The sequence below is a fragment of the Anser brachyrhynchus genome (assembly GCF_964034855.1).
Source record: "Anser brachyrhynchus genome assembly, chromosome: 18".
Classification (NCBI taxonomy): Eukaryota; Metazoa; Chordata; class Aves; order Anseriformes; family Anatidae; genus Anser; species Anser brachyrhynchus.
In genome coordinates this window covers 8,113,334-8,135,936 of record NC_137711.1, presented here as the reverse complement: position 1 = coordinate 8,135,936, position 22,603 = coordinate 8,113,334, and the positions used below count along the sequence as shown (strand labels likewise).

The 22,603-nt window shown below is 61.2% G+C and overlaps 1 protein-coding gene and 1 long non-coding RNA gene across 2 annotated transcripts; one reads left to right on the top strand and one right to left on the bottom strand.

Moving 5' to 3' along the window:
• Nucleotides 1-1,211: 1,211 nt before the first annotated feature.
• CYGB (cytoglobin) lies at nt 1,212-14,488 on the top strand. The gene is made up of 3 exons (XM_080560512.1): nt 1,212-1,788; nt 8,896-9,127; nt 9,707-14,488. Exons 1-3 carry the CDS (start codon nt 1,646-1,648, stop codon nt 9,869-9,871), a joined length of 540 nt encoding a protein of 179 aa, XP_080416638.1. The 5' UTR covers nt 1,212-1,645; the 3' UTR covers nt 9,872-14,488.
• Nucleotides 14,343-22,160, bottom strand: LOC308179809. The gene is made up of 2 exons (XR_013940549.1): nt 21,234-22,160; nt 14,343-18,768 (listed from the first exon to the last, which is right to left on the bottom strand). It is a non-coding gene; the product is annotated as an uncharacterized lncRNA (long non-coding RNA).
• Between the last annotated feature and the right edge of the window lie 443 nt (nt 22,161-22,603).

The following is a 22,603-nucleotide window of genomic DNA, read 5'->3' as shown; positions in this document are numbered from 1 at the left end:
GCAGCGGCTCCTGCGCTGCGGGCGGCCACCTGGGGACATCGTGCTCAACGCCTGAGCCCAGGCTCGTCGGCCCTAATCCTGGTGGCTAACGAGCAGGAGGCAAACCCAAACTTTAAGCTGCCTGGGGAGCACCCGATGGTGCTGGTGGTGGTGCTGGTGACGTGGATCATCCTGACCCCGGTGGCGAGGGCCGGCTGTGCCGCTGGGTTGGCAGGCTGGGGGGCTCGGCTCTGGGCTGGTGTCGGGGGGGTCCTGGTGTATTGGGGGGGGGCCTGCAGGGGGGCGGTGGCAGCAGCATCCCCTCCGCCTGCTCCCTTTACATCTGCAGGAGAGGATTTGCTGAAGTCGACGGTCTCGCTGCTGGTATCAGGGTGGGGGCTGAGGCTGGTTTGGAGGAGAAATAGAGCGAAAAGCCTCCGCAGGTCTGCAGGAACAGAGCTCCAGCCCCTTCAGAGCTGCACCCTCTGCCTGCCTGTCTGTGTGTCTGCCTGTCTGTGTGTCTGTCTGTGCTTCTGTCTGTCCAGCCGCTGCTCCTCTTGCATGCAGGCGGGTGCAGGAGCGCAATGGACAAGCCCAGGCTCCCTCGCCGGCTGTTTTCTCCTGTCTCCGATCCCCCTCTGGGGGACCGGTGGTTATTACAAGTCTCGGTAGTTTCCTTCTCCCTGCCCCGCAGGGTTGATATGCCCGATTTGCAGGGAGCAGAAAATGGCATTTGGGTAAAAACAACCCAAAGACGCACGCAGGGGCAGCGGGGAGCCTGGCGCGGAGGTGTCCCCGTGTTCCCCGTCCCTGCCAGCAGCACTAACCCCCTCATTTATTTCCCCACTGCCTTAAGTCTGGCTCCCTTTGCCATTCAGTCCTGGCACAAGAAGGGAGAGCAAATCCTTTCCATTAGCAAACCCCGCGGGACGGGCGCCGGCTCCCTTGGGTGGCAGAGGAGCGCCACGGGCGAGGCTGCTCGCGGCTCCGAGGATTTATCGCCCAAAACACGAGCGCTTGCTCGAAGGTAGCGCCGGGGCAAGAGGAGAGGCAGAGCTCAGCTGAGCCAGCTGCTGGGATAAGTTTAACGGCACGCTTCGGATCTGGAATTTCCTCTGCACTGTTTACAAGGAAAAAAAAAAAATCACAAAAAACTTCCAGCCCCCCCCCCCCCCCCAGCGCACCGTCCTGATGCTGCCCAGAGCCTCTTCCTCCTCTCTGCCTCTCAGAAAAAAAAAAAAAAAGAGACAGAGAGAGCAGGAGGGAGGAGTGGGAGAGAGGAGGAGAGAGGGAGAAAGTGAGCTCACGTTCACACATTGGGGAAGAGGCTGGTCTTGCAATGCCTTTGAATATTTTACTTTTCGGCAGTTTCCCATCAGTCAGCCGCACGCACCCAGGCTGAGCTGAGGCTCGCCACGGCCATGGGCAGCACGGGGAGACCTGAGGTCTAACCGCAGGCACCCGACCTCGGGGATATTCTCTAAAATCACGCAGCCAGGCAGGCAGGCAGCGCACGCTGCGCTCGCACAGCCGGCAGAGCCGCCAGCGCCCGCGCGGCCGCCGAGCAGACACCTTCTCTCTTCTCGCAGGAGATCCCCGCGCACACTCACACGCATCTCCCCGAGCCTCCTCCTGGCTTCCCGGAGGATCGTGCCGGCTGCTTCCCATGGAGAAAGTCCAGGGAGAAATGGAGATTGAGAGGTGGGAAAGAAGTGAAGAGATCTCGGAGGCGGAAAAGAAGGTGATTCAGGAGACATGGAGCAGAGTATACGCAAACTGCGAGGACGTTGGGGTCTCCGTGCTCATCAGGTATTTAAAAAAAAAATAAATAGCAATAAAAAGAAGCGGATCCAAGCGAATCCCTTTATAGCTAAGAAAGAGGCAGAACAATATATAGAACTGGAATGCGATGAATGACAGCGAGTGGGGAGCTTGCTCGGTGCATCGCTTGGCTCGGCGCAGGGACGGTTTCACAGCACTCCTCTGATTTCCACACGTTCGAGCCGGGGGGCGGCGGCGGGGGGAGCGGGGGAGCCTCTCCGCGGGGACTTTGTGGGAAGCTGCTTCCCTCGGAAAGGTCACCTTAGCCTGCGCGCGGAGGTGGGGGAGCGCGGAGGAGGGAGAGCGGCGCCGGGCTCGGCTCGCCGGGGCTGGGTTGGTTTTGTTGTGGGTATTTTGTTTTGTTCCCCCCCCCCCCAAATAAATCCGTGCGGATGGCTTTGGTACGTACCAGGCTGGCGGGTGAAATAATGCAAGTTGGGAGCCAAGACAAAACCCAAGCAGGTGTCTCCGAGGGCACCATCTGTCCCTCCGGCGGCAGCGTCGGCGGGAAGGAGAGCGCCGAAGTTGGCTGCGGGAGGGGGTGCGGAGGGCACAGATCGGGGGGGGGCAGCAGGACCAGGGGGGCAGGGACCGAGAAGGACCAGGAGCAGGGCACGGGGCATTGCCCGAGGTGTGGGGCACCGTCTGATGGCTCGGAGCATCCCCCATGGCTTGGAGCATCGCCCGATGGCTCGGAGCATCGCCCCACGGCACGGAGCATCCCGCACGAGTGTGGGGCAGAGTGGCAGAGAGATGGGCAAGTGGAAAGCCCCTGGGCTGCGCCGAAAGCAAAAAGGGGAAGAGGCTCCGTGGGGGGAAATAGGGGCAGGAGGGGTTTCTTGTCCCTGACAGGCTGTTTGGGGTGCGACCCGTGTCTGGGGAAGGCGCCGAGGTGAATCCCGCGGGGCTGCAGGGATGCTGAGCGCTCGCGGTGTTGGTGGCGCTGAGCATCAAGCCTTTATCTTATTTAAAAGGGGAGAGGAGGACGGGCAGAGGCGCAGGCGAGCTGCCTGCACTGACCTGTTGGCAGGCAGCAGAGGGGCTCCCCGGAGCCACAGACCTCCAGCACCCACCACCCACCGGGGGAGCAGCAAAGCAGGGATCTCCCCGGGCAGGCTCCCGCTGCCAGCACCCGGCCCCGTGCACCCCAGAGAGGGGACGGGGCTGTGACCTCCCCCTGTGCCCCCACAGTGGGGCTCTGTGCGTGGAGAGCCCCTCGTGTGCATGCACTTTTATTAACAACCACCCAAAAGTTTTCCAGGGGCTGAGAGCTGGTGTGCCGAGCCCACGGGAGCCGCAGGGCACAGTGGGGTTTCCATCCGCCACTTTGTAGGTTCAGCACCTAAATCTTACCCGCAGCTTTCCCCACAAGCAGCACAGAGCCTGGGGAACCAAACCCCCAGGGCCTGGCATGAAGCCTGCACGTGGCAGAGGTCTGGGGGATGCTAAATTCCCTTTTTCCGTGCCCCTTTTCCCGTTCCCGTGAGCTTCAGCACATGGCAGGGGGAGAGGAGGTGGGGGAGAGCGGATAATGGGGCGTGGGGGTCCCTGCTGCTGCCATTTCCCCGCTCCTCACAGAAGGGCAGAGCCCCGGGCAGCAGCCAGGACGGCAGTGCCAGTGTCGGAAGGAGGTGGGCAGGATTTGGCCAGCAGCTGTGCGTGGCCAGCTCCTCGCCCTGCAAAAATCCCTCGTGGGGACGTGCCCAGGGCGGCTCCTCGCTGGCGGTGTCCCCACAGCCCTGTGACAAGCTCGGAGCAGGGCTGGGGACGAGGACAGCGAGGTGCGGCAGCGAGGACCACGTGGCCGAGCTCTGATCCTGACGGAAACTCTCCCAGCACAAGTTTCTGCTCCGGGTTTCTTGTCCCCAGGGAGAGCTGTGGCACCGCGCTGAGGGGCGTCCCCAAATGCCAGCGGGGTAGGACAGAGCTGGCACCTGGGATGAACTGGGGTTCGCTGGGAGCCTTACCACGGCCGTGCTACCTGCCCTGGTGATCCCAGCCCTGCTCCCTCACCGGGGCATCTCTGGGATGCCTCAGGTGGGGTCTGCGCTTTCAGGCAGAAATGGGAGTGCCAGAAGGTGGCTTGGGGAGAGGGGCAGAGGCTGCACGGCCGTGGGTCCCTCCCCGGCACGACCCCCATGTGCAGTGATGCCCACCCAAAACCCAGACACGGGGTGAGGGTGGGGGGTCCCGCAGGGAACCTACGGCACATCTCAGCGCAGCTCCCTCCTCCCCGTCCCAGCATTTCCACTTTTATCCTCCCAGCCTCCGCTTGGCAGCTGGGGAAACTGAGGCACGGGGTCACACCCGGCGGGCTCCCAGCCCCGGTGGCTGCGGCAGATGGGTCCCTTCCAGCGGCACAGCGGGGTCCTGAGCTCGCGGGGTCCGGTGGGACGTGAACAGGAACAATGGGGACTTCTGGCTGAGCGGCCACCGGGCCATGGGAACGTGCGCCGCGCGGTTAGAACTGTCGCTAATTGACGGCTCCCTCGGCGGGGGAGCCTCGCTCCGGAGGAAGCACAGACTCCTCGTCTTCCTCCTCCTCCTCGGGAGCTCGGGGCCCTCTGCGGGTAACGCTGCTGGGATCCATCTCGCAGCAGCTGCCTTAACCCTTGCTGGGGCTGGGGCTGGTTTTGGGGTCGGGGCTGGGTGGGGCTCCAGACCCCCGACCTGCACATTTGGGGTTTTATTTCGGCTGGGTCACTCCGGCCAGCACAGCCAACAGACCGGAGCTGACGTTCACGTGTGTCCTCCCCATGCCCCCAGGCATGTCGCCCTGCCTCAGTTTCCCCACCCGTAATTGAGGAATCGGTTCTTTCTGGAAAACTCTCCCTGTTGGGGACCTCGTGGCGGAGGAGCCGGGGCGCAGAGCTCCGGCATCTGCTCAGAGCCCCCCGGCGCCCACGCAGCAGCCGAGTGCCCGACACGAGACGGGGGCTGAGCACCGCTGGGGCTCGGGGTCCCGGCTCCTTCGCAGCCCCTGACGAAGCCTGGGAAGCCATGAAAGCCCCCCGTGTCCTGCCGGCCGCACACGGCCGCTCCCACACCCACACACACGCTCTGCGGTCGCGGATGTAGGACCACAAAACTTTATGGATCCCCCCGGGCTCGTGGGGATGAAAGCCAGGGACAGTTCCCATTAGTCAAACCCACACCGAATGCGAGAGCTGTGCCGTGTCCTGGGGGGGTTTCTCCCTTCCCCTTCCCCTGTCACTGCTCCAGGCCCACCGTCACCTTTCCACATTTCCAAATTTTTTGCCTTCTCCATCCCTCCGTCACTGCTCCCCCTCTCAGACACGAAGCAGGGGTGTAGGAGGGGCAGAGAAGGCAGAATCAGGCCCCCAGATTTCGGCAGCTGCTTGTGTGAGCTGACACACCTGGCCCCCGACGGTCTGCAAAGAGCTTTGAAATGGAAAAGCGCTCCTTGGGCGCCTGGCGCCGTCCTGAGAATTGGGAGAAAATACCAAAGAGCTTGAGTAATCGCTCTGCTGGGTGGAAAAAACGGTCTGGTATTTTTCAGCTGGCTGAATTGATTAAACGGGTTGAAGCCCCCAAATTAAATGAGCTGAATCCACAAATTAAATGGGTTGAAGCCCCCAAATTAAATGGGTTGAGTCCCCAAATTAAATGGGCTGAATCCCCCAAATTAAATGGGTTGAATCCCCCAAATTAAATGGGTTGAATATCCCAAATTAAATAGGTTGAAGCCCCCAAATTAAACGGGTTGAATATCCCAAATTAAATAGGTTGAAGCCCCCAAATTAAACGGGCTGAAGCCCCCCAAATGGCATTTAAAGGCACAATCCTGCAGCTGATGCCCAAAGCTGACTTGTGCTGTGTCCAGGTGTGCCTTGGGGCAAGGAGCCCCTCTCTGGCTGCCGGATGGTAAATTTTCGGAGCAAAGCAGCTTGCCCAGATCCCTCCCTGAAATATTTTGTCGGGAAGGGGCCCGGAGCCAAGCCTGACCCCCTGGTGGGGATGTCCCCGTCCCACAGCACATCACACGCTCGTGAATCATCGCGGCCCATCTCAATTGATGTTTTTCTGGAGGAAAGGCCGGACGGAGACCAACGGGACTCTGCTCTGGTACTGAGGGCAGGCAAGAGGAAGGCTTTTTTATATGGCAGCCCCCCAGGAGGTAGAAAAAGGGGAGGGTGCTCGATGGTGCCTTTGGTTCATGGCTGTGTCCTGTGGGACTGCGGCACTCTTTGGGATGCTCGGGGGGGGACGTGGCTGCACGGGCATCCCCACGTCCCCAAGGCCATGGGGAGGTCCTGGGGGGACCCCAAAGCACCCCATGGGGACCAGGGACCTGCAGGTGGGACCGATGTGGCCGTCCCTGTGCGGTGCCACTGCCATAAGCAGGAGAGGCTGGGATGTGTGCGTGGAGGAGCTGAGGATGATGCCGGAGATAAAGGCTCTGGGAGACGGGGATGTGGGAAACTGAAGGGCGGTGGGAAAGCCATGCTGGCTTTTTCTTAATTTGTTCATCTGGTGCTCTCCTCGCCCTCGGTCCCAGGGTTTGCCTGAGAGGCTGAATTCCCGCATGTGATGGGGCAGGCAGCGAGGACGTGGGGCTGCGAGCCGGGCACAGCAGGCAGGATGCGTGCCGGGGGTCGCTGCCTTTTCCCCAAACCTCCCTGGGCTTCATCGGGGCATCCCGGCCCCTTTGCTCCCTTCCTCTGCTAACACACGCAGTGCCCGGCAGCCCTGGCCCCAAAAACAAGCCGATAGACTGCAGGATGAGCGTGAAAGCACCATGAAAGGCCAACAAAAAGTCTCCAAGTGCTCCCCGCTCCTGTACGAAGTCCCCCTCGGGGACTCAGGGCTTGGTGCTGATTTTTCCCTGCGGTTTGCCAGGTAAGTGAAGCACCGAGGGTTTGAGGATGACGAAGCACCTGGGGTCCTGCTTCCAGCTGGAGCTCGGAGCGCAGGCAAGGAAGGAAACGGCCGGGTTTGAAGATTTTCTCCCTGCTCGGTTTGCCCTGCAGGGGTGGGCAGAGGGAGGGAGACGGGGAAAGGCGAGGCGAGGCAGCACCACCGCGTCTGAGCACAAACCAGGTTCATGGGGACGGCGTGGTTTGCACCTTAATTATTTCCTTCGGCTCTGCCGCCGGGAAGGACTGCGTCCTTAAAGTTGTTAGAAGGGCAAAAGAGGGAGGAAGGCAGCTCTGACATCCTGTCCGCCCCGTCCAGATGTAGCTCCCAGGGAACAAATTAGCGGGCGCAGAACGGGATCGCTTAAAAAGAAATTTAATGAGATCGGTATTCAGGCATCTGCTTTCCATCAATCATCATTTTGTGTGATATGCAATGGTAAATGTCATATTTTTAATGACTCCAGTGAAGAAAAAAAGCCCCAAACACACACACACACACAACGAGCCAACAAAATTCCAGAGCCTGAGATGTTTGAACTCAAAAAATGTTCTGTAGATGGGGAAAAAAACACAACAAACACCTCTTCTAATTCAGTATTGTTTGAGTTATTTTATTTCTTCCTCTTCTTTTTTTTTTTTTTGTTCTCCTTCCCTCTGGTTATATTTAACCTTTGTGTTACATTAATCTTCTCTGTTTATTAAGCAAGAGAGGCTCGCTCCCTCTCTCGGCCTGGCCCCGCAGACATTTCCTCGCGGGGCTTTGGGGTCGGATCCATCCCCGCTGCCAGCGGAGCCCACGGGGGAGGCAGGGAGGTGCCAGCGATGCCGTGGGCAAGGTCGGAGCCTCCGCTGGTGCTGCGGGAGGACACGGCCCCGGGGGCTCCTTTCAGCCCCTCTTTTTCCTGGGGGATGCTGCGGCCCCTGGGGTCCTGCCGGCTGCAGCGTGATTTGTGCCAGGACTGTTTCCAAGCCCATTCCCCGGGTCCTCGCATCGTGCCCGTGAGCTGGACCTAAATGGGTCTTTTGGGGGAGCTTGGGAGGACGTCTGGGCAGCAGGAGGGGAAAATCCGTGAACGGGGACAGCCAAAACCCAAGCTTTGCCCTAGAGGGGCCGAGCATCCTTGATCTTGGTGCTGGCTCGAGCTGAAAGCTGGGGGCTGCGGGAAGGCCGGGGCACGGTGAGGGAAAATCTGTGGGATGCCGGGAGGGAGGCAGGACAGAAAACCCTCGGAGCAGGGAGGAACAACTGTCCTTCCCACCTCGTCTCCCCCTTTCCACCTTCCTTCCTCCCCCCATCCTTTCCGCCGCGCACTCTTCACACCTCCGGAACCTATTTTGGGGCCGCCTGATGAATCCCAGGTGCCCCGGGGAAGCGGCGGCGAGCCGAGGGAGCGGGGACGGGCAGGGAGCAGGGGAACAAAGCAGCAAACGAGCCTGAGCCCCGAATTCCCACTGCCCGTGGAGTGGCGAGGGGGGACGAGGATCCCACCTGGTCCTGGGGGGAGGTAGGGATGGGTGGGGAAGGGGCGCGTGGTGCCTGGGGGCAGCTGCCTGCTTTGTTTGCCCCAGCTGGGTTTCATTGGGGTTGATTGATCCCACAGAAAAGGGGGGTCCCCAGGTGCTCGGGGGCCAGGCTGGGTGCCTGGGGGCTGCCCTTGTGCAGCTGGAAGCGGCTCCTGGCAGGGATGTGAGTTTAGCGCTGGGAACTCTGGGCTGAGACCTTGCTGGGGATCTCTGGTGAGATCTTTGGGGCTGGGGGCATCCCGGGCAGGCTCTTGGGGTTGGGGAGCTGGAAGGAAGCCCCTGGGCTCACAGCGGGGCTGGGGCAGGGAGAGGCTGGCTGAGCTGAAGGAGGGGTTTGGGAAACTTGCATCTTTCTGAGCCAGGAAGCGGTGCTCTGATGTCTGGGGAGTGGATGCGGCGTCTGGCACGGCTGGGCTGAAGCCTCTGGGTATGATGATAAAGGTATGGATGTGATGATAAAGAACTCAGCCGTGCCTCCGCTTTGTCGGTGAATATCCAGCTGGGATGTCCTCGTAGCAGATAGGGGAGCTCTGGGAGCAAGGTGTTACCCTCCTGATTTACCCTGCTGAATTCCCCCGGGAGCTCAATGAGAAGCCTGCCCCAAACCCGGTGGGGTCATTCCCAGCGCCTCCACCTCTCCATTTTCTGCTTCGTCTCCTCACTGCACTTCGTGTCCGTCCTTTCTCCGAAGGTTTTTTGTCAACTTCCCGTCGGCCAAGCAGTACTTCAGCCAGTTCAAGCACATGGACGACACGCTGGAGATGGAGAGGAGCTTGCAGCTGCGTAAGCACGCCCAGCGGGTCATGGGGGCCATTAACACCGTGGTGGAGAACCTCAACGACCCGGAGAAGGTCTCCTCCGTCCTGGCCCTGGTGGGCAAGGCCCACGCCCTCAAGCACAAAGTGGAGCCCGTCTACTTTAAGGTAAAGGATGGGAGCAGAAATATCTCGGGGGATGTTTTCGGAATTGGGGAGGGGGATCGGTGGCGTGGAGGTGTTGCTCGTCCTCGCCCCGAGGCTGGGTGTTTGTGGGGCGCTCCCCACGTGGCTGTGCTTTCCCACTGAGATGCTGTCCTGTGCAGAGCACTGTTCCCAAATGCAGATGCTGATGGAGCGTTGGGGTTTCAAGGACCTCTCCCCACCCACTGGTGTCCTGCAACCCCTTCCAGCGTGGTCGTGGCTGTATGTCTGTCCCCTTGTCATGTTTTCTAGAAATCAAGCATGGTTGAGGCACTTAAAGGTGGAGGCACTTAAAACACAAGAGATGCCAAAATAAGGGGGATGCTTGAGAACACAAGCAGCGTTCCTTGTCCCATGCAGGCAGGGTACCTGCCCCGTCCCTTATCCCAGGGTGTTGAGACCCGACATCCTGCACCCACCCCACAGAGGGCTGTCCTTCTCAGAACTCACCCGTAGCACTGGATTTCCTTAGGGGGGGAAAAAAAAAGCTGATTTCAGTATTTTGCACTGCCTGTGGAGTTCATGAACCCCTTATCCCCCCAGAAACTCACTGGCGTCCTGCTGGAGGTCATCTCCGAGGCGTACGGCAACGACTTCACCCCGGAGGCGCACGGCGCCTGGACCAAGATGCGGACCCTCATCTACACCCACGTCACGGCGGCATACAAGGAGGTGGGCTGGGCGCCGTACCCCAACGCCACCCTGTGAGGGACAGCGGGCACGGGCGAGGGGCAGGGAGGGGGTCGCTCACGCCAGGACCCCACTCTGGTCTCTTCTCAAAGATCTTTCGCTCGGTCTGGGGAGCCCAGTGGGGCCGGCTCCGGGAGCTGCCAAGTCATAATTTGATCTCTATAGGGTTTAAAAAAAAACAACAATAAATCACAACGACAAGCCAAAAAGAACCACGAAGGGTGCGGGTGGGTCGGGGTGAAGCAGGGGGTGCGTTGGTTGTGGGCTCCATCCTCCCATCCCAGCCCGTCCATCACCGAATCCTGTGCTCGCCGCTGCTGCCGCCACGTCCCTCGGGCGAGCTGTGCCGAAAGGCAGCAACACGCAGCTCACCGGTGGGCGAAACCACCCTCGCTTTCCATGCAAAGCCCCTCAGGGGAAACCCAGCTCCTTGCTTTTTTGGGACCCCTGGCTGCCCTCCCCACCACTGCGCTTCGCTTTGCCTGCACCGCTCCCCGCAGCCTCGCAGGGCTGCCCCGTGCCCTCTGCATCCCCAGGCCAGTGCTTGTTGCGCTCCTCACCCACGGCTCTTGGCTGCCTGTTGCAGACCATCCCAGGGCTGCAGGGAGCAAGGGGACGGATGGCTGTGCCGCTTGGCCCCGTTGGGAGAGAGAAAAGGGATAGATGGGGTGCCTCTGGGTGGGCGCATGAGCCCACCCGCCTCCCTGCAGCTCCCACGGGGTCGACGCTGATGGCGGGGATGTGCGTGAGGATGGGTTCAGGTGGCACGTGTTGTGCCTTGGCTGCTGCCCACAGCCCTGGCGGCTCGTGTGTGTACGTTTGTCTGTCCGGCAGGAATGTGGGGCGAGAAGGGGAATTTGGGGATTGAGGGAGGGGAAAGATGAAGTGGCTGCAGCAGGGGGGGATTCCTGGGGGTGAAGGAAGGTCCCTGCCCTGTTAAAATCAAAGCTTTTATGTAATGAACACTCCTGCCCTCTTGGTGAGACTGGGCTCCTCCAGATGAAGTGCCTGGTAGAAATCTGTCCCTGCAGGAGGACCTCGTGGGCTCAGCAGTGCTCCCCCCCGTCCCGGCAGAGGGCTCCCCATGGGGCAGCCCCGTTACCTCCTGCACACATTTTAGCTTTATAGGGTGCTTGGGGACCGGCTGATGGGAGTTTGGGGTTGGAGCATTGTATTTAGCTAGGAAGCTTTGGCATCCTTGCCACCTGGTACTGCCCAAACTGTCCCTTACCTTTCAAGGCAATGTCACCTATCTAAGTTTGTGTGGGTGAGCAGCCAGGAACCCCTGCTCTGCTCACCCACAGCTGGCTCCTCTCTTCTTTTAAACACCCACAGGGAATCCTTTTTGCTTGTGGTGTTTGGGGTGTTTTGCTGCCTAAATGGTGACATGCCCTGGCCTTTCCCCTAACAAGCTGGACACGATCTGGAGAGGTCCCTGGGGCCCCTGTGCCTGCCAGCCCTGTGTGCCTGTTCCTACAGATGTTTTGGGGGTTTCCCCTTCCTCCCTTCTCTGGCTGTAACAGGGTTTAGCTCCGGGTGGGTGGGAGCCCACACAGAGGGGCAAACACCAGCTCTGGAGGCTTTCTCGCATCCTCTGGGCTCGGTTACGTGCAGCCTGGAGTTTGTCCTGTTATCCACTGGCTTTAGGCAAAGGGGAATTTGGGGAGGACGCGGAGCCCCTTGGCTGTGCTCCCGCACCTTCCTGGCTCGCAGCCTGTCCTGGGTTGTGAGGGGAGCCAGCAGGAGAGCCTTCAGCCTCTCAGAGAGGCAGAGGGAGGGGGGAGAAAGCTGCCAGGAGGAGGAAGAGGAGGATTTCCACCGAAGAGCAGGATCCCAAGGCCTGCCTGAACCAGGGAGGCACACTGCAGCCTGAAAGCAGCTTTAGGAAGGTGGGCATGGGGCGAGGAGGGGCACTGCCCCCGAAGCAGGGTCCCTGACGGTAGGCACCCCTGAATTTCGGCCCACCAAAGTGCACCCCTAAAGGTGCCAGCACCTTCAGGCTCAGCTCTGAGCATCCAAGCAGCTGCTCACCACTTGCGGAGGCACCTTTCAACCATCAGCTGTGCTCGCAGCTGGCCGCTGTCAGGATCAGGCCCTTGCAGATGGGAAAAGACCTGGTCAGTCACAGGCTTTGCTCCAGCACAGAGCGGAGAGCAATCACTTGGATTGGGACTGAAAGTTTTTTTGTGCGTGCATCACCGGGCTCTCACAAGTGCAGTTGCACCGACCTCTGCCAAATCCTCGGGGCCAGCCAGGCGTGTTTTCGCCGAGTTCAGTACTCTCCGTGCTCTGCGGACGCCGGGCCGTATGGGGATGTTTCATCTTTAGACAAAAGTTCACGTGTTAACCTTTGAGGTTAATATTCTCCAGGCAGAAACTTTATTTTCGGGTGGAAACCTTTTCCTCTGCTCTCCCTTCCCTCAACCAAAACCGGGCTCAGCTGTGGCCCTGCAGAAATCAGAGATTTTTTTTCCAGCTAGAAAGAAATGGGGGTGTCTGCTCCGTGGCTGGGCTTGGGGATGGGGATGCTCTACCGAGTGCCAAGGGCCCCCCTCCATCGGCTCCAGCTGGATGTGGTTTGAGGGGAGGTGATGGTGGGGAGGCCACCAAGTCCCCGGGTTCACGTCTGATCCACCTGGGCTTTGGGGGAGCAGCCAGGAGCAGTGAGGTCCCCACGCCTCAAAGCCATTGACCAGGTGCCTGCAGGGACCCTCGTGTCTCCCCCAGCTCCTGGTGAGACTTTGGGACCCCAGGGGTGGCTCAGGCTGGGGACAGCCCTGTCCCCAGGGGCTTGGACAACTGTCTCTTAACGTGGCCATCCCAGGTTAGGGATGAAGTTAGGTGGGCTTGGGGTCTGAGCCTGGCTTAGCCCTGTCCCCACTGGTGCCCCCTGCTCTTCAGACATCACCCCCAGAGCTGCAGGACCTTGGGACGTTGTTTGGTTTCTTCTTTTTTTCCTCCTCTGTTTAGTTTATTCTTTTTTTTTCCCCCTCCATGCCTGGAAAAACTGGCCCATGGCTGCATGTGTGCACGCATGTGTGTGTCGGGCTTGTTTATTTTCCAGACATACTTTTCTAAACCAAATCCAGATGTGTACAGCTGCTGTCCCTCGAGGATCCACCCCATCAGCCAAATTGCGAGCCACTCAAATATATGCAAACAAAACATGTTTATTTTTACCAGCTCTGTAGGAAGTAAAAATGAAGTGGGGAAGGTGGCCAGGGCAGAGCTCGCTCGGGGAAGAGACAGAGATAAAGCGAACGCCCCCGCTCTGCCGCCCTCAGCAAAGCAGACATGGCTTAAATCGGGAAAATTGTCATCTGGGGAGAGATGAAAATGAACAGAAAAAGGAAAAAAATATCATTCCGGAGTGACAGAGGGATGAAAAATGCGGTGGGGAAGAGCGGAAAGGGAGGGCAGGGCTTGGCTCTCCAGTGCGCGCACGCGTGCGCAGCTGCTCGGTGTCACAGCCAGCTGGCAGCTGGTGGCCGTCCTGTCCCCCGGGAAGGGTGGCACTTCGCCTCCCCGTGTGCCCCCGTGCCCCCCATGAGCCTGCCATGCTCAGAGCTGCCTCCCCTGGCACTAGGGCAGGATGTGGCCCCTCGCTCATACAGCAGCTTGGTGCTGCTGGCTTAGCCTCAGCGCTAGGCTTGGACCCGTGAGCCAGTGGGAAAGGTTTGTGCCCCCGTCAGCAGGATGAATGCTGAGCTGGAGGGGTGGGATTCAGCACCCCCAGGGCAGGACCTGGACCCAGGCATCTCCTCTTGGCTCCCTTTGGGGACACCCAACTTGTGTCCCCCCCCTAGTTTGGCACGGCATTTGGTCGGCTGGAGCTGGGCGCTCCGTGCCCGAGGACGGCGGGAGCGTTGGGTTCGGGATGGGACACAGACCCCGTCCACCCCATCCCCTCACCACCATAGCTAGTGCACACATAGCTGCGTCCCATTCACACCCATACCTAGAGAGACTCCGACTCCACCAGAGACAAGGAGCCCCCGAGGACCTTGTGCCCCCTCCATCACCTCCCTGCAGGGCCGGGGAGCCCGGCCGTGTCCCTGCCCTTGTGCTTCGATCCAGCACAGGGGGCTGGGACCCCTCGCTCCCCAGGGACCTGCCCGGAGACTCCAGCAGGGACCAGAATTTGGCCACCAGAGCTCAGCCCTGGTGTGCCGGTGCCCGTGCGAGGACAGCTCAGGGCCACCCGCGGCGGCACCGGGAAGGCAGGCGAGGACGGGAACGCCGCCACCGCACCGCGGACCGACTTCGGGAGGGGTAAAGCTGCCCGCGTGGCTCTGACCCGTTCAGCGGGCTGCGCCGCTAACTATTCTCCATAGCTGAAGTTGTCTCTAATCGTTAGTTTGTCCGAAGCCGTCCCCCAGTGACCCACAGACGTGAGCCGGCGCGCTCTGATGTAGCTCTGTGTCTGTACCGTTACCGATGCTGCTGCGGATGCTCTTCATGTACGTGTTTCTCGGCGCTTCCGTGCTGGTTTTATACATGCCGTCTAGTGTACGATGGATGTAACTGTTTTATTTTTTTTTTCCTTTTTGTAGGTTTTTAGTATGTTTGTAACCAGACAGAATGGTGTTATTAAACTGAAACTTGTATCTTCAGTGGATAAATCGATCAAAACCCTCCAGCTCGTCCTGGTTTCTTTCCCGCAGGGCGGTAGCGATGCTGGTGGGCTGCAGGCGTCCTGTCGGGGGCTTGGGGGCTGCCCCGTGGGTGCCTGCACAGTGGGGGACCAGCGATGGAGCCTCGTGGACAGAAATCAGCAGCGAAGGGAGGAGATTTGCCCTTCGCCCCCCTTCTATCTAGGGCTGGTGGAGGTGCCCGAGGGGCCCCTGTTTCCATCCCTGCTGCAGGAGGCAGTGGGGCAGGGTTGGAAGGGAAACCCCCAGAGGTGATTGCCACGAGAGGCAGCAGCCAGGACCAGGACCAGGAGGTGGTTCCCAGCCTGTAGGAATAGCAAACGGCTCCCCGAGCAGCAGAAGCCAGGGTCTTTGCTCCATCCCTCGCGGCTCCTCATGTGCCTTGCACTGTGTCTGAGTCCTGCTGCGGTGGGACGGGTCCCAGCACGGTGCAGTTTCCCTCTGGGGTCTTTCCAGCTCCCTGCCATGCAGAACAGGCTCGTGATGCATTTGAGATCGCCGTCAGATTTGGTTGACAGTGGCCAGCTTGTCCAAATGTTGCTGGTGGAGGATGGGTAGGAGGCAGCCGGATGCACGTTATCGTCCCGTAAGCCTCATTTCCTCGAGATGCAGGGCTTGGAAAAGCCATCCAGGCGATCCCTTTTATTGTGCTTCTCTCTGCTAGTGCCAATAAAAGGTCACCAGAACCGGAACGGGCTTCCAGGGGGGGAAACTCATCCCATGGGGGTGACAGAGCCCCAGAGCCTGGCCACAACCAGCTCCAAGGGGAGCACTCCCAGTTTAGGGTCCCGGTCTGAGGCTGAGGGTCTCGGTGAGGTCTGAGACGGAGAAAGGAGGGGATCAGGGCCATAGCTGCTGCCCAGGGGCTCTGGGAGCCTGGTGGGTGCTCTGGGAGCCCAGTGCCACCCTTCTCCCCTCGGGTCAGGGCAGCAGTGAGGTTCTCCAGGCCCTGCAGGCAGCAGGATAACTCTTGGGCTGGGTTCCCTGAGCAACATGGTCTGGCGTGGCCATGCGAGGGGAGCCTGTTTCTTCCCCTACGGGTGATGGGACCCCAGTGACACCGTTCCTGGCCCCCTGCAACACGTGGCCACAAAGCCGGGGGGCAGCTCAGCCACGGCCAGGGAGAAGGAAGCCAAAGGCCAGCCCCTGCAGGGGAGCACCGGGTTCAATCCATCTCCTCCTGCTGCCTCTTTTTTGGGAAAATCACTCGGTGCTGTTCCCACGATGAACAAGCCATCCTCGGAGTCTCTGCCCCATCCTGTGTGCGCTTCCAGGCGGAAGGGAAGGGTCAGCAAAGCCTGCAGGTGCTGTGCTCCAGGTGGGAAACGTCGGCTTGGAAACCAGGAGCGAAAGGACCGGGCGGCTCCGGGGGGCTTGCGGTGGGGCCACGAGGCTCCGGGACCTCCGCGCGCCGCTCTGAGGCCAGCCAGAGCCGGGGCTGACTGGAAACCAGGAACACGGGGCTGGTTTTTTCCAGCGCCTGCTTGAAAAGGAGCTGGGAGCTTCATCATTACCTTGCCGAGCGAAAATATTTACACAGCCCTTCACTTCGCACTAATATTTACCCCCGGGTCCCGTCACCGGGGGTGGCTGTGACGATCGCGCCGTGACCCGAACCCAAACCCAAACCCAAAGGAGAGCGGAGGCGCCGCGGGAGGCTGAGGCTGGCGGTGTGCTGGGGGCTGCCGTGGGCACCTGGGTGCTGGGGCTGCGCCCTCCTCCTGCTGCCCTGTGCCTGGGAAACCCCAAAACCAAGCATAGCCGCCCCGGGATGATTTTTTTCCAGGAGGAAACCCTTACCCCAGGGAGCGGAGGTTTTAGGAACTGCCCCGGTGGGGTTTTATGGGGTGGGGAATGGGGGGAGAGGGGAATGGGGTCGCTGAGCCGTGGCATGGGGTGTGCTCCCAGCCTGTCCCTGCTGGCCGTGGGGTCTGCGAAGAGCTCAGCCAGCCCTGCCCGCGGGGAATGGGGGCTCCGTGCGGGGTCCCGGGGGGCACATCCCCACCCTCTGCCCACCTCCTGCCCGCAGACAGTGATGGGGAGAGCCGGAGGTCGTCGCGAGGGCCGGGCAGGAATACATCTGCAAGGCGGAGATAGCAGAGAGGCTGCAAGAACCGTGCTGTGCAAATAGTTATTAAAATAGTTATTAAAAAGCAGCCCTTGTGAGCTCTCAGCGAGGAGAAGCCCTTGGTCTGAGGAGCACAGGGGCACCCAAACCCGGTGCCAGGGGACGCTTCGTAACCCACCAGGTCCCCATCCCGGGGGACACAGGGCTGCAGACCAAACCCACGTGCTCCTGCTGACCCCAAAATTCCCCTTCTTATTCTCCACTGCCTTCAGAGGGGTAAAGTACAGGAGGAACCCTGTCTCCAGTCCTCCCCACGGCCACCCTCAGCCCTGGGGGGGGGGTTCGGAGCCGCCCGGATGGGGCCGCTGGGTGCTGGAGCGACGCCGCGGGGCCGGGGCGCAGCCGCCCTCGCGGGGCTGACACTAAGCAGGAGCACGGCCCTTCCTTCCTCGCCCGGCTCCTGCTCTGATATGGTTTATCTGAGCTGCGCCCAATGTAAACGCTGTCAGCGCGGGCCGAGATTAATTCCCGGGCCTTTGGCAGCCGAGGGATGCAGTCACAGCGCCGGGGGGAGGAAAGCGCATCGGAGAGAGAAAAATCCTCCGGGGTAATTCACAGCCAGGTTTCTCTTCTCACAGGCACTTCTGAGAGAGAGCAGAGCTGGGGGGCTTGCAGGGGGGCAGGAGGCTTCCTTCTCCTCCTCCTATTTCTCCTCCTCCTCCTCCTCCTCCTCCTCCTCCTCCTCCTCCTCCTCCTCCTCCTCCTCCTCCTCCTCCTTCTCCTTCTCTTCTCCTCCTTCTCCTTCTCCTTCTCCTTCTCCTTCTCCTTCTCCTTCTCCTTCTCCTTCTCCTTCTCCTTCTCCTTCTCCTTCTCCTTCTCCTTCTCCTTCTCCTTCTCCTTCTCCTTCTCCTTCTCCTTCTCCTTCTCCTTCTCCTTCTCCTTCTCATAAATAATATAAATAAATAATAATAAAAAGATTGACAAGTATATTTTCTTTAAGGGAAAGCTTCAAACAGTCACCTCACGGATGCTCTTTGCATGTTCCATCAGTTTTGAGGCTGATGGTCCGAACAGACCCTGAAATAAACTAACCCCGGGGCTCTGTCCCGTCAGAGCGCTTTTGTATTTGGGCAGCACAGCCCAGGGATTTATTTCTTTTAGGGATGTTTTTCCAAGCAATAGTGCAAATCATTTACTTTCTTTTTTTGGATATTCCAATAAGTAACTACAAATATTTTCTCTCTTTTCATTGTTCTCCTGGTAAAGGGTAACAATAGGCCAGACACAAAGGGCAGCAGTGCGCGGACGGGGTAAATGGGTTTGCTTTAAACTTGTGGGGGAGAGGGGGGAACAAAATAAAGAGAACATTTCTGGGGGGGAGACAAACGGAGCAGGAGGGTGAGCAGCTGCTGTCACCGCACACCACAACGGACTTGTGGGATCTGAGGAAGAGCGAAGGAGGAAGAAAACCGGCGGTGCAAGGGAACACCGAGCTGCGCGCTGCTTGGGGCTGGGCCATGAACGCAGTTATACCACGCTCTACCAGTGTATTTTATCTCCGTCTGCGTGTCGTCCTGTACATATGCCGAGGTCTCGGTGCCACCCAGCAGGTGCGGGGCCGTGTGTGACACCCAGCGGTGCCGCTGTCCCCCCGGGATGGTGACGCTGCCCGCTGCTCGCTGCCCGGCCGTGCCCTGCCTGCGTGGATGGTGCCGGGATGCTGCCAGCACGCTTCTTCCCTCTGTCCCTCGTGGCACTGTCCCCAGCGGGGACACCAGGTGACACCTGCGCTGCTTGTGCTGGTGATGAGCGGGTGAAAAAAAGTAGGAATCGGGGCCTGGGAACTGGACCAGCAGCTGCAGGAACCCAGTTTTAAAATGATGCTCATGGTGATGGCTGGGGGGTGACAACCCACTGATGCCATAAGGCAATGTGGGACCAGGGGTGGCAGAGGGGTGCCTGCAGGGACGGGGTGTCCGCAGAGGCAGGGGTTCCTACAGGAGAGAGAATTCCCATGGAGATGGGGTGCCCAGAGACATCGGGTGCCCAGAGACATTGGGTGCCCAGAGACATCGGGTGCCCAGACATCGGGTGCCCACGGAGAGGCCGGGTGCCCGCAGAGACCGGGGTGCTGATGAGGATGCTCTGGGGAAGCAGCTGTTGTGGCACTCCAGCCTTGCTCTCTGCCATCTCCCCTGGGGGAAAATGGGACCCTGCATGGGGGGATGCTGAATCCTGCCCGGTCTGAGCCCTTCCTGTACCCTCGCCCCCACCAAAAGAGGCTGGAGAGGTTCCTGGGAGAACGGAGCCCAGCACAGAGGTGGAGGCTGTGGGCACCTGGACGCTCACGGAGGGCTCCGGGGAGCTGCGGAGCGGAGCTGCCAGCACGTGCAAGGCCAGGCTCAGCAGGAGGAGCCGCGGGGAAGGCTGGATAAATAGCAGCAGGCGAGGAGGATTGCTTCGCAAAGGTCACCTCCTCCTCCGCGCCGCTGCGCTTCGCCCGCTCCGATCCTGCCTCCTCCCCGTGCCCATCGTGGGGGGCATGGGGCAGAGGTGGCATCTTCTGGTCCCAGCCTCGCCACCAAGCCAGGACATCCCCAGCTTTATCACCTGGCCAGGAATCGTTCACAGGGGGAGGAAAATCCCCATGGTCTGTGAGAGGCAGCGAAGGGAGCGGGCAGCCCCCAGCCCCTGCCCTGTCCTGCCCGGCTGCATCGCCCCAGAGGCATACCAGAGTTTTTTTCCCTGGAAAGCAATAAAAGAAGGTGAAAACCCAGCAGGGGAGCTCCCAGCAGCCCGTCTTTGATTGCCAACCTTTAATTTCGTTAGGGATTGTTTTATTTCTAAGTGCTTCCCCACTGCAGGCTGGCTGAGGAGCGAGGGAGGGAGGAAACAGCACTCGAAGGGGGCACAAGTAGGATTTCCCCAGGCCCATGGGCTGGGGGGGGGATGCGACAGGGACAGGACCCAGGGGGGTCCCAGCACCTCTGGGGGCAGCAGCAGGGGGTCCCCAGCTGCCCGGGGCTGGAGGTGCCCAGGAACATCCCTGAATTCCCAAAGGGGGCAGAGCTGGGGCAGCCCCCGAGCACGGCACGGGCAGGTGACGGTGCCAGCCCAATGTGCAGCGGGGGACGGGGGGGCGAGGATGCCGTGACCAGCTCTGAGGACAGCACAGGGGGGTGGCACCACCACCACCAGCACCACGAGGCCAGCGGGAACGGCTCGGCTCGGGGAGGGCTTCGCCCCCACACCAACATCCCAACACGGGGACGGAAAGCGTGGGCTGGGCGGCGGGGACAGCGGTGCCACCGCGCTGGGCACCCAGGGGACACGCGTGGGGTGGATGCGGGTGCCACGAGGGTGCTGAGCACTGCCAGAGGCTGAGCATCCCCTGCTGCTGCGGGGAGCGGCTCCCACCCCGCTCCCAGCAGCGCCTGCAGCGGCCATGGCCTGGCCTCTGCCGTCCGTGCCGGGAACGGCAGCGCTGCAGGCAGCGGGCCCCGGCACCGGCTGCGGGCAGCTCCTGGCCACGGCCACGCTGGTGGCACCGGTGGCTGCTGGTGGCACCGGGGACAGGAGGGCTTTAACACGGGGATGTGCCCGCGGGGGGTCCCACGAGCAGCTGGGGGCTGGTGGGGAGCCAGCGGGGGGCGGGGGGAAGTCCTGGGTTGAGGTGGTTTAGGAAGGGGTCGGTGTGTAGGGGAAATGAAAGCTCGGGGTGCAGCCCCAGGGCAGGAGCGTGGGGTTTGGGGGCAGAAACAACAGGGTTGTGAAAATGGGATATTTCACCCATCTTTGTGACTCTGAAATGTGACTCTGTGACTCTGGTGCCAGACCTCGGAGCCCCTCCACAGCTGGGGTCACCTCCCTGACACCGTCCCCACCGTCCCCATCCAGCCCGAGCGCACCCAGACCGGGGTCAGCCAGCACCGGGAGCGCAGCACCGCGCAGCACCCTCCCCGCGGCCCCCTCGGGGCCAAGCCAGCCCCGGCATTTGCAGCCGGCCGCGTGGTGTCCCGGCACACTGACTCAACATCCTCGGGTGACGCTGCACCCTTGGGGTTTTTTCGGTCATTTGCTTCGCTTCCTTATTGCCCAACGCTCTGCTGGCCTGGGGGGGGGCCCTGCGGGGTGTCCTCCTCCTGGGACCCTGGTGGCCAGCACGGGGCTCCCCCGGGGCAGGGCGCAGACCCCTGGCTCCACGCCTGGAGCTGGCAGAGCAGGGGATTCCCCCTTCCCCACCTGCTTCCCAGCACAGCTTCGAAGGAGCCGGGAGGACCCGAAAGCTTTTTCCACCCACGTTCCCACGAGGAACCCAGAGCGAGTGCGCTGCCTGCTCACGCCGATGCCGTGCGCCCAGGCTGGAGCTGATCTGCGAGCCCCAGGGACGCTTTCGGCACAACCCCGGTGGCGCAGCCGGGCGGCGCGAGGTGTCCCTCCGTGGGGAGGTAAATGGAAAGGAAAAACGCAGATTTTTAACTGCAAGGCGCAAAGCTCGTGCTCGGTCCTGGCTGGTGCTGGCCCCACCGAGCGCTGCCTGCCCTTGGCCAGCAGCAAGGTGGGAAGTGAGTTTTGATTTTGTGGCAAAACCCAAAACGTTTCCCCATAGCCAGACCAACCCACGAAGGTCTCAGCCCCCACGCCCAGCACCCAGTCTCACCATCAGGCGTGGGATGACTCTAAACGCGAGACCGGTTTCTGAGAAAAGCGACTCGCTGCCCAGGCCGGGATGAGCAGAGGCATTTCCCCGGCAAATTCAGCCCTTCCCACGCCGGTCACTCCTCCGGGAGCACCTCCGAGAGCCCGGCTCTGCAGCCCCATAAATCCGTCACGCATTTACGGGGACGTGCCCGGACCCGTGGTGCCGTCCCGCTGTGCCTGCCCGCACCGTGCCCGCCGTGCCCCCATGGGGTCCCCGCGGTGGGGATGGGGTCTGGTGGGGATGGGGCTCGGCACGCCGTGCCCAGCCCCCTTGGGGGTCCCCTTTGGGCCCTGCGCTGGCGTTACCCCAAACCCGGCCCCGCAGCACGTGGCCCCAGCGCGCCCTGCGCAGCCCCTCGCCCTGCAGGGGCTGGAAACCCAAATCTGCCCTCGGTGCTGTCCTCCTGGGGGCTCACCTGGTGGCCGGGGGGGGGGGCAACAGCACCCAGAGGGGCTCTGTGGGCGGCTGGTGGGGTAGCGAGCACCCAGGGGTGGCACTGGGAGCACCCAGGGGTGGAAACAGCACCCAGAGGGGCTCTGTGGGCGGCTGGTGGGGTAGTGAGCACCCAGGGGTGGCACTGGGAGCACCCAGGGGTGGCACTGGGAACACCCCCTTGTGGTGCTGGCAGCACCCACATGTGGCACCAGAAGTACCCACGGGTGACACTGGGAGCACCCACGGGTGACACCCATAACATCCACCCGTGACACCTGCAGCACCCACGGGTGACACCGGGCAGCACCCACACATGACACTGGGAGCGCCCACGGGTGACACTGGGAGCACCCACGGGTGACATTGGAGACACCCATGGGTGACACTGGTCAGCACCCACACATGACACTGGGAGCACCCACGGGTGACACTGGGGACACCCATGGGTGACACCGGCCAGCACCCACAGGTGACACCAGGAACACCCACAGGTGACACTGGTGGCACCCACGGGTGACATTGGGGACACCCATGGATGACACTGGTCAGCACCCACACATGACACTGGGAGCACCCACGGGTGACATTGGTGGCACCCATGGGTGACACCGGCCAGCACCCACAGGTGACACCAGGAACACCCACAGGTGACACTGGTGGCACCCACGGGTGACATTGGGGACACCCATGGGTGACACTGGTCAGCACCCACACATGACACTGGGAGCACCCACGGGTGACATTGGGGGCACCCATGGGTGACACCGGCCAGCACCCACAGGTGACACCAGGAACACCCACAGGTGACACTGGTGGCACCCACGGGTGACATTGGGAGCACCCATGGGTGACACCGGCCAGCACCCAGAGGTGACACCAGGAACACCCACAGG